This window comes from Vespa velutina, chromosome 22, assembly GCF_912470025.1.
Source record: "Vespa velutina chromosome 22, iVesVel2.1, whole genome shotgun sequence".
Taxonomy (NCBI): domain Eukaryota; kingdom Metazoa; phylum Arthropoda; class Insecta; order Hymenoptera; family Vespidae; genus Vespa; species Vespa velutina.
In genome coordinates, this window is record NC_062209.1 from 1,138,900 (window position 1) to 1,150,000 (window position 11,101).

At 28.0% G+C, this 11,101-nt stretch overlaps 3 protein-coding genes across 4 annotated transcripts; 1 reads left to right on the forward strand and 2 right to left on the reverse strand.

The window, feature by feature from the left end:
* Positions 1-296: 296 nt before the first annotated feature.
* Positions 297-4,636, reverse strand: LOC124956471 (proteasome activator complex subunit 3). 2 transcript variants are annotated; one of them, XM_047512316.1, is made up of 5 exons: positions 4,510-4,636; positions 3,141-3,173; positions 2,563-2,883; positions 2,336-2,472; positions 297-2,175 (listed from the first exon to the last, which is right to left on the reverse strand). In XM_047512316.1, the coding sequence occupies exons 1-5, from the start codon at positions 4,531-4,533 to the stop codon at positions 1,953-1,955; spliced, it is 738 nt and encodes a 245-aa protein (XP_047368272.1). In that variant the 5' UTR covers positions 4,534-4,636; the 3' UTR covers positions 297-1,952. The 2 variants fall into 2 exon arrangements, with proteins under 2 accessions (XP_047368272.1, XP_047368273.1); XM_047512317.1 differs by lacking the exon at positions 3,141-3,173 and having other exon boundaries at positions 4,510-4,618.
* A 709-nt stretch (positions 4,637-5,345) lies between these two features.
* Positions 5,346-7,493, reverse strand: LOC124956490 (26S proteasome non-ATPase regulatory subunit 11). Its single transcript, XM_047512367.1, has 4 exons — positions 6,949-7,493; positions 6,316-6,710; positions 5,888-6,212; positions 5,346-5,806 (listed from the first exon to the last, which is right to left on the reverse strand). The coding sequence occupies exons 1-4, from the start codon at positions 7,267-7,269 to the stop codon at positions 5,576-5,578; spliced, it is 1,272 nt and encodes a 423-aa protein (XP_047368323.1). The 5' UTR covers positions 7,270-7,493; the 3' UTR covers positions 5,346-5,575.
* A 441-nt stretch (positions 7,494-7,934) lies between these two features.
* Positions 7,935-9,546, forward strand: LOC124956569 (39S ribosomal protein L16, mitochondrial). The gene is made up of 6 exons (XM_047512538.1): positions 7,935-8,258; positions 8,351-8,422; positions 8,500-8,657; positions 8,806-8,937; positions 9,038-9,148; positions 9,233-9,546. Exons 1-6 carry the CDS (start codon positions 8,213-8,215, stop codon positions 9,446-9,448), a joined length of 735 nt encoding a protein of 244 aa, XP_047368494.1. The 5' UTR covers positions 7,935-8,212; the 3' UTR covers positions 9,449-9,546.
* Positions 9,547-11,101: the final 1,555 nt, after the last annotated feature.

Genomic DNA, 11,101 nt, shown 5'->3' on the forward strand with positions numbered 1-11,101 from the left:
ATAATAAATGTCAATATTTTCGTAAAACATTCAATCAAAAATTAAGATTTAGTAATATATCTTTTGGTAAAAACAGAAGCAGAGAATCTTAATATATTCGCTGGTACACTTATTGAGTAAATATTTAGAAAAGAAAAAGAAAAAAAAAAAAAAAAAAAAAAAAAAAAAAGAAAAAAAGAAAAACCAACGTTTAAAGGAATAATTAAAATGAATGTAAAAAGAATGTCGAGAGGCAAGAGAAACGAGTTTTATATTATTTAACTTATAATATTATTGAAATGAAATTGTATCAAATATTGAATGTCAAGTTTTATTTTATTAATATTATCTCGACAATTAAAAAATTTAATAACTACTACAATGCTTGTAACTGATCAAGGATTGATACAAAATACATAATTTTTTTTCTTTCTTTTTTTTTTTTTTTTTTTTTTTTTTTTTTTAAGTTCTTCATTATTGGAATAATTGTTTATTCCAGAATAGTAATGAGTAAAATAAGCAAAACAAATCATGAATGATATAAGATGCAGTGTGACAAAAAGTATAATGAATACTACGTTAAATTCTTGATGCTTCAATTGGACTGTCCTTTCCAAAAGACACAAAATGATTTACAATGATGTATATATATTTTTCTTTTGTTTTGTTTGTTTGTTTTTTTCCCTCAAGGAGCGTACAAATCGTCTTTTTGTCATTTCAAAATATTCAATTATGTGTACAAGATAATATATTATTTACAATCTCAGTAAAATGTAAATAACGTTTGTATGTTTCCTTTTTTTAACTTATCATTTCTTCCTATACAGAGAAGAAGAAAATGCTAAAGAAAATAAAATTAAGAAAAAATAAAAAAAAAAAAAAAAAACCAGTAATTAATTAAACTTTATATACCACGGCTAAGGAAACTGTATTATTTACTGAAGAAATTTTTATTTAAATAATCTGGTTGTGTCGCTTTTAATACATTCACAAGTTTAAATTAATAACTCATTGTAGATCAATGATATATGACATTTCATGTATCATTTATTAAGACATTGGGAAAATCTTTTTAATCTTGCCATATCATCCATCATTATGCCTCAAATAATGTAAAAAATACTTGCAATAAAGGCAAAAGTTGCATTCATGATAATAAGTGTAAATACTGAATTAATAATAGTGTAGTGACACACTAATCATATAATTGCGCATATTTATTCCATATTCTACTTTATACAGTTATAAATGAATATCACCGATGATTAAGAAAGTTCATTTTATCTTTTTGTTTTTCTTTTTTTCTTTTTTTTTTAACATCACGCTTCGTTTCATAGTTTTAATATTTTTATTAATGTAAAATTACACAGATCATACGTTTAGAGATAATTCAAAATTAAATACAATATGACCTTTAAGATATTTCCTCATAAAAATGTTTGAATTTTTCTATCCTATTGTACAAATTTACTATATCATTTAATTCACCGATAAACTTTATATAATGAAAAAAAAAAAAAAAACAGATCAAATGAAATTCCTAAATCCTGTAACATCGGTGATAAGTATATTGGAGCACTCTAACAATGATCTGAATATAGAACCATACAACCCCAACATGAATGTTAAGAAAGTATAGAACAATATTAGGTTTCGATGCTCTTTCTTCTTATTACTGTTTACAATAATCTCAGCTACATCAACCTCTTTCTGCATATAAATAAGCTAAAACCATATTCTCCATGTAATATGTGTGAGGCAACTATGTGGTTAATCCATAGTACTGTAATTGGTCGAAAGAATGATGGACTAATGTCAAGGCATTAGAGTCAATATCTAATATGGTAGAGCGGATAGCAATGGTTGGTTGAGCTTTATTCTCTCCTATCATAAAGTTTTAGGCACGCTCCTTTAATACGATTATTTTTGCACTTCGACCATCCTGTACACATATACAGGAAATACTCGTATGTTTAGTAGAGAGATTGCGCATTGGAAGAGCGTGGTTTTTTGATCTTTTCCAAGTTTTTGATAACGAGATCATGTAATGAACAGTAGCGATTGCGGACTTCACACATTACAAGCCACAAACTCACATATTCTTTTTCATCTAATTCTTGAATGGCTCTTCTATAATCAATGATGTGTGGATATTTTGCAACTTTACTAACGATTTTTCCTCGAGAGATAAAATACCTGAGGGAATAGAAAAAAAAAGACAAGAAAAAAAAAAAAAAAGAAAAAAAAAGGAAAAAAAAAAAAAAAATAAAAAAAAAGAAAGAAAGAAAAAAAAAAGATAAAAGATATACCCAGTACTTATATAAATTATAAGGACATAGAATATATTAAAACAAACCTAGAGATTTGATCAAAGAATGCAGCTGCCTCACTCTCTACAGATTGTATTTCTGCCAGCGTATCTTCCTGAATTGATACACCAAAATTATTACCATCTTCAATTTTTGGAATCAAAAAAGAAATCCACATTTTTAACTAAAAATTTAACAACATTATAATTATTAAAATTAATTTTAAACTTTAATTATTGATTTGTATTAATTAAATAAAATTGTTATGTCGTACCAGATTAGAATCCTCCAGAAGTTGTCTGATATATGGTTTCACTACATGAATTAATTCACATAAAGGTTTATTACATGGTACTGGTCCATTGGGAAGTATCATAACTTTGGTTCCGCTGGTTTCATCCACGCTATTGTCCATTTTAATTTTTTTCGTAATAGGTCCATCTTCGGAATGATTAAGAACTATAGGGTCTGGAATGGGCACATTTAAGTCTTGATGAACATCTGTCAATTTGCGATTACGGAAACCAGGTGTTTCCAATAATTCATTTAATTTTACGATCTTCTCTGGGAATCCTGTTATTAATAGCTGTTCTGCCTGAATGACACATAAAGATTGTATGCACGATATTACAGATGTTATACCAATTCTATACATATGGCATTACTTGATTCGTTTTATATTGTACAGTAATCAATAAATGATTATCAAAGTAACAAAAAAAAATTAATGTTTCTGTATTTCAACAAAAAAAAAAAACAAAATAAAAAAATAAAAAAGAGAGAGAAAAGAAAAGAAAAAGAGAAAAAAAGACGAATCAAGTTACTTACACACAATGGGTAAAAGAGGTTTACCTTAGTTTTAAGAGAATCCTTGTATTCTTGAACCTGTAAGATAAACTTAAAGGATAAATGCGTGCTTATGATTCAATTAATACAGATTCAAAACAATATGTTTGAAATTAATTTTTTACAATTAAATTGTTTGTCCTTAAATTTAATTTCATATACAAATAATTTATAATGTAAAACTATATATATATTATATATATATATATATATATATATATAATATATATATATATATATTATAATATGATCATTATTACAGATATTAATGCAAACCTTTTTTGACTCATTGTTAATAAGATCTTGCTTTTCTGAAAACGAATCTTTTGACAGTACTGATTCATTTTTAGAAATTGATTGCAATAGCGTTGGTATCATTTATTATAAAATTTAAATGATTAATGTCTTATTGTCATAAAAATCCTTGTATATGGTATAAACTTAAATTTACAAAATTTATAGCTAGAATGTAAATTCACATGTTGATAATATATTTAAGAGTAAAAGGTTATAAAATTTTCATTTGTTTAAATATTGTCAATAAATATCAGACTTCACGCGTATATAAAAGCCATATCAGAAAATGCTTTATTTTTCTTCCTATATAATAGCTAATAAATGTATAATAACAAAGGAATATGGAACACACAAATCTTAACACTTAATACATATTTTGTGTCTAAGTAAAACTTACAATTATTAAAGAAAAAAATCAAATCAAATTTACTCATACTTTTACAAACTAGCAATCTTAATGTATATACTATGATTATTATAAATGATATTCTTGATAAAGGTATTATAATTATATTTATTAACAGTATAAATTTTTCAATCTAAAATTTGGTTCAATCTGAAAAAAAAATATCAACTTAAAGAACAATAAAGAATTATATCATTTTATTAATATACAACTATTTAAATATATAAATTAGCTATTGTAACTTTGATAATAAAGTTTTCATTTTCTTATATCGCATAAAGGTTTGATCATTACTACAAATGTATGCGAAATCGCTCGCTCGCACGCACGCGCGCGCGCGCGCGAGTCTTCGCACGTATACATTCTCACGTGTTGTGTAAATACATATGCGAATATGAAGCTACAAATACATTGAAACCATATACATTCGAGATAAGAATTAACGTTTCATCGAATGATCAAGGATTAAATGAAATAAATATGTCGGTAATAATTCTATCGATTAAACATTACGATGAATGAAAAAGTTTTCTGACTTATGATAAAGCCGGTGAATTAGATGACTTAACCTAAACAATTTAATAGTACTGACGAATTAACGATAACGACAATTTATCTATTAATATTTTTTATAGACGATAATAAAATATCTTAAACGAATAAACAATTTACCTTTTCTGCTGTAGCATCCGCCATTATACGTTTTATAAAAAAAAAGCTTTATTAAGTACAATCACACTACTTCTTTGTTAAAACGTGCAACTTCAAACAGGAAGTGAGATTACCTATACGTACTCCGATATCAAATGAGAATCTTTAATGTTACTCGCCGTTAATGATTTGAAAATTGATCGTCAATAAGTTGTTAAAATTTTCATTTGTATTTACAATTCGATATAACATACAAATATTTAATGAAAATATATACTTATTATAGAACAAAATTCTATTATATAAAATTTTACAAAAAAGTATCTAGCCATTCTTATATACATACATACATACATATATAGTAAATTTTGAATGAATTTTTGTTCTCATGACCTGAGAGATAAAAATATAAAAGGATGTTATTATTATTTCTGAAATGATGCATATTCTATATTTAAGGTCAAAGAAAATGTAATAATGTACGAAAAATTATTTAATTTTTAATATACGATTCGAAATTCATTATATATAATATATGAAATAAATAACGATATATAGAAATAAGCATATTAAAAAATAGATGTATTAAAAAAAAAAAAAAAAAAAAAAAAAAAAAAAAAAAAATAAAAAAAATAAAAAAAAAAGAGTGAAAAAAAATTGAGCCGAACGATAATTGTTATATTATTATTAAAAAAAGGGGATCTGATGAAATAAATAATCTATTATTTATGATTTACATTTCACACGTTAAATAGTTTATTTTCTAATTAAATAACAACATGATAAATCAATTGAAAATTGTATGTACTCATATGACAAAGTATACCAATGTGTAAGATAATAAATCAGGACTCATGTAAGTTAATCATTTCAGATTTATTACTTACAAAATATTTTTAACTATTATTAATTACAATATATCCGCAAGAATGAAGTGGCAAATGAATAATTTGTATTGCAATAACTTCAGCTGCTTTATGTTAGATGTAAAGGAAACAATTAATTTGTATTTTATGACCAGAAACTAAGTATGATGATAAGAATAATTATAATAAACTTTGCTTATATAAATATATGTTAAACAGGGCTAGGTAAGTTTCTTGGCTTTCTGGTAAAGCGTGTCGACTACTTTTCCCATGCTGTGTATTGTTTCTAACGCAATTTCATATGTTTTGTCACGAGGTGTATCTTCAAATACAATTAAAACGCCTTCTCCTTGATCAAGGACCCCTTTCAATTTTTTATCCAATATCATCTGCGATAACTTCTTTTCTACTTGTGCAAGTGGTAAAGATATGCATGAAGAAATATGACTCACCTAAAAAATATAATTATCATGATTAGAAAAGTTAATTGTTTTTAATTAATAAATTTATATCGTTTATACAATATTGTGTACCTGTACACGAGAATAAGGTTCAACCAAACGACACAAATTCTGTTCTAACATAGCATCGTAAAGGGAACCTAAATGAGCACGCACGATTACATCATCCTCTAATTCTTGTCGGTATTGTTTGACTGCTGTTTGAAAATCAGCTAAAGAACGTCGATGACTGGCTTCAGCAACAGCACGCATAGCATCCAAATCACGTCCGGCATATTTGACAGCTAATTTTCCAGACATAATAGATTGAACATCTTCAGGTGTACGCAACATGATCTTGGATAATAACATATATTTCAATGCCGTTAATGCTTTAGGACTTTCAACGCTATCATACCTACAATATAATAAACAATGAATACATCAAATTGTTATATTATTAATTTATAATAATATAATAAATTTAATAATTAATATAAATATTAATTATAATATTTTACCCTTCGAATGCTTCATAAAAGTACGAATAGGCAGTTTTAAAATCACGTTCATCAGCAGCATGTAAAATTCCAGATTGTAGATCCAAAGCAGCCTGCATTTTTGGTGGACAATAAATTGCATTGGCAGTGGTTCTAGCGCTAGTAAGAGCTGCCCTTGCTTTAGCTAAATTACTTAATGCATGATATGTTTTGCTCTCTAATAATTGAACCTCAACAAGCAATTGTTTGTCATCTAACTTTTTAAGTTCTTTTAGAAGAGCAGAACCCAATTGCAAAGCTTCACTGAACATGCCAGTATCGAAATAAAGAGCTATTAATCGTGCTTCTAATGATTGCCTTAAAAATGTCCTACGTTCTTCTTTTGCCCACTCTATACATTCTTTGCACAATTGTACCTAAATAAAGAAATTATCTTATCAGTATATATAATCAATATGTATATATATATATATATATATATTTATATATACATATAATTTTATAAAATTTATTGGCAATGGTAACATAGCCAATAAAAATCCACAATTAATAGAATTTAGCTTATATTTAAAGTGCATTTGTAACCTAAACAAACTACATAAAACAATGTTCTAAATATTATCTATCATTAATAAAATAATTATCGATGATTACCTCGATACCAATTCCGGCCTCCAAGTCCAGGAAGAAATCTACTAAGGATCTTACTAGCTTAGCAGCTTTCGCTTTGCTTATGAGACTAAGAAATGGTCTAGTTGCTTTGATAAGTTCGGCTAACTCTTTTGCCTTGCCCTCCTTCTTATAAAGTTCACCAAGATGTAATATACCCTGCTCCTTGACCCTGATGCTTTCTTCGTCATCTTCGGCTAAACCGATATTAGGATCGGATACGATCTCATTTAGTAGTGAAATACCCTCGCTGCGATTTGTCATCGATACAGCTTGTGCCCGCTCAAACAACATTGCACCGGCCATCTCAAAGCTTTATCTATTTTCAACAATACACAGATCACACGGCCGTCCTCCTTTATTGTTTATTTATTTTCCTCACGGAAATTTGTAAAAATTACAAGACTCGATTATAAAGCCAAGTCAAGACATAACACTGTGTGCAATCACACACGCTCTCATAGAACACGGTTCGTTCACTTTCTGTTTTGTCACTCTTTTCATTGCTCGCTTGAGCTCCGGAACCACAAAACTCGTGTCATGCTGCTACGTGAGTCAATTGAATCACTATATAGATACTATTTTTAGTTACATTCACTAGATAAAGTAAATATTTCGTAAATTGATTTTCACATGGATATTTTCAGATTGATCACGATAAGATTATCGAATAAACGACAATTCCTTTTTTAATTATGAGCGTTATAACGAAAAAAAAAAAAAAAAAAAAAAAAAAAAAAAAAAAAAAAAAAAAAAGGAGAGAGAAAGAAGAAAAAAAAGAGAAAAGATATTTAATATATTTGTTAATAAAATCCAATTGTCACTATTACGTGTTACGCGTTAAAAGACCAATGAACATTCTCGTAAATCTAGTGGTTTTTTTCTTAGTTTTATAATTTTCTTCCCAGATTTATGTTTAATAATTATTTAATTATAATTTAATGGGGGGTGAGAGGGGGGGTAGGAGGGGGCAATGAACATTTTTTTTTTTTAATCGTTTCGAAAATTTGCGACGCTTTTTTTTTAATTAAATTATTTCTAATATGAACAGCGATATGATAAATATTCGACAATGAATGAAATTATTACTACGTGCGACATTACTTCTGAATTGTAATTCGAAGGTTTTTAGACGAGAGATTATATGACTATAGTGTACCAATTGTTTGGTCCATTTAAGATTTAAATTTATATGAATTATATTGTATAATATTAATTATAAATTAAAAATCGGTCGTTTATAATATTTATGATCATGCAAACATTAAAAAATACAGTACGATCATTTCTTTCTAGTAAGTAACAAAAAGCATAAACGTTATGATTTGAGGTTATGTCAAATGTTTTAAATGAAATGAATTATAATATTTTTCTTTCGTTTTAATAGAAAATAACTCCGCTGTGATATTTATCCAAAGAAAAGGATTAAAAATATTTGATCCACCTGTTAAGATTCAAAGTAAGTTTTATTGTTATTAACTTTACAAGTTTATTTGCATTAATATAATAACAAATATCAATCTGTATATTTTTAAGATGTTGAATATCCTGAGAAAAATAAACTTAAAATTATGGAAAAAGTCCCGCAATATCCATCAAATTTGCGTCCTTTTAAAATGCAAAAGAAGTTAAAGTTAATGCGTGGATCAGAAACTGTACACAATACTTTATTACACAAGCAATATGGAATTATAGTGAGTTTATATATTTAAAATAATAATAATAATAATAATAATAGTAATAGTAATAAAAAGAATTTAATACGTTTAATCACGGAAAATATTTTTAAAAAGGTTGAGTAATAAAATTATTTAAAACTTTATGACCGTATATAATTTACAGGCTACAGGAGGTGGAAGATTAAAATATGGTCATTTTGAAATGATACGTATGACGCTTTTACGTAAATTTGATTTTAATAATATATTTGCTATCTGGCGTGTTGATGCACCATGGCAACCTGTTACTAAAAAGGTTGTATAACAAAAAAAAAAAAAAAAAAAAAAAAAAAAACTTGCGTGTTATTTATTTATAATACTACGTATCAATCAATTAATAAAATTGCTTTGTACAGAGCCAAGGTTCACGTATGGGAAGTGGTAAAGGATCGATAGATCATTATGTTACTCCAATTAAAGCTGGAAGAGTAATTGTGGAAATTGGCGGGGATATACAATATTTTCAAGTGCGTAATTATTTTATTTAATTATCTTATATTTGAAATAGAGTAAAACACAAGTGTAATACTTAATATTGTTACATTCATTAGGTAAAGAAAGTATTAAAAGATATAGCAGCCAAATGTCCATTTAAAGCTATGGCTGTTAGTCAAGAAATATTAGATAAAATGGCGGAAAAAGAAAAACAAAAAGAGGAAAGTAATTTGAATCCTTGGACGTGGAAATATATTATTCAGAATAATATTGGTGGTTGTCATAATTGGATATCGCCGTTTGACAAAAGATGGTACAATAAATATATATAAATTAAATAGTATTAAATTTAAATGGGTACCCTTTAATTAAATATTACTTATTAATAAATCATTTATATCTAATACGGAATAAATACTAATAAATAATATCCGATATGTCAAATATCTTACCTTAGTAAACGCGATTTAATAATTTAATGAAAGGAAGGGATTCGAAAAATATGTGAATAATGAGTAACGAATAAATTATGGCAATGCAATTATGTTACAATTACAATATTTTTATATATCTTTGATGATGGTTTGGTGGTAACAACAGGTAAATACTACATATTGTACATTGAGTAGGCGATAGTCGTACCTTATTGTTTAATTAGCGTATCGGCGACGCCGGCGCCGACGCCAACAACGCCGACGACGACGACGAAGCTGACGACGGTAATATGTCTTATGGTGACAACAGCAATAACAACAATAGCAACAAAAACGTTTGTAACAAGAACGGTAACGGCAACGATGTTGATGGCGATGATGATAATGAGTATGCCAAAAACGATCGCTATAGTAATGATCTTATATTGCATGAAGATGATGATGATGATTATGATGATTATGATTATGATGATGATGATGACGATGATGATGATGATGCTGATGATGATGAGAATAATAATAATAATAATAATTACAACAACAATAATAGTAATAAAAATATCAGTAGACTCAGTGTCAATAGTGAAATATTTAATATTTATGATTGCGCTTGAATGAAATTTAATTGGATTTAACGACAAGATATCCCTAACAAATCCTTAGATATTATAGTCCGTCATCACGGACGTGGCCGTCACCGTCGTTGTCATCATTGCGTCATTTGTCGCTCCCATTGTCATTGTCGTAATCGCAAGCGATAACGCGCTTTTTTTTTTTTTTTTTTTTTTTTTTTTTAAATACTTCATTCCGTATTTATTACATTTAACGTAGATAGGGTGACGCCATGTCAAAGGAATGTGTGTTTATGTGTACGCAGACAGCATTACGATGATCATAAACTCTAATCAGCAAGAACTTAGTTACACCGAGAGGTATGACGCGCGATTTTACGTTCGGTGACCTTATAAATACATACATACATACATCCGTTAAAAGTTATTTGCCATTTTAATTGGCCACGGATATTCTTCGTTAAAACTCAGGTAAGAATCGAAGCGTAGAAGAAGAAGAAGAAGAAGAAGAAGGAAGAGAAGGAGAAGGATCGAAGGAGGACGATCGAAGAACGCGTGAAAAACGTGCATACTATGTTCCCGAACGTACGACGAGTAGAAAGAAAGGAACTTTTTGTTTCTATTTTAAAAGCGCGTCAAAAGATCATATCGGAACGTTTATCATTTCGTCCGTGCTTTTTCTTCTTTTCTCTCTCTCTCTCTCTCTCTCTCTCTCTCTCTCTTTTCTTTTCAATTCTCTTTTTCTCTAAATTTTCGATCGCATAATAAAGATCCGAAGGCGCGTAGTAGACCCGTGAGTATGTTCCCCATCAATGGGTCGTCGTCACGTGACAACTTTTTTCATACAATCTTTATCATTTCTAGATCATTCGTAAATATTATTGATCTCATTGACGCACTACATTGTTAGTGTTAATTATTTTTATCGATAAGATTGCCAATGTTGTTCTCCTGTGCGACAAATGGGCCGAGCGAGAGC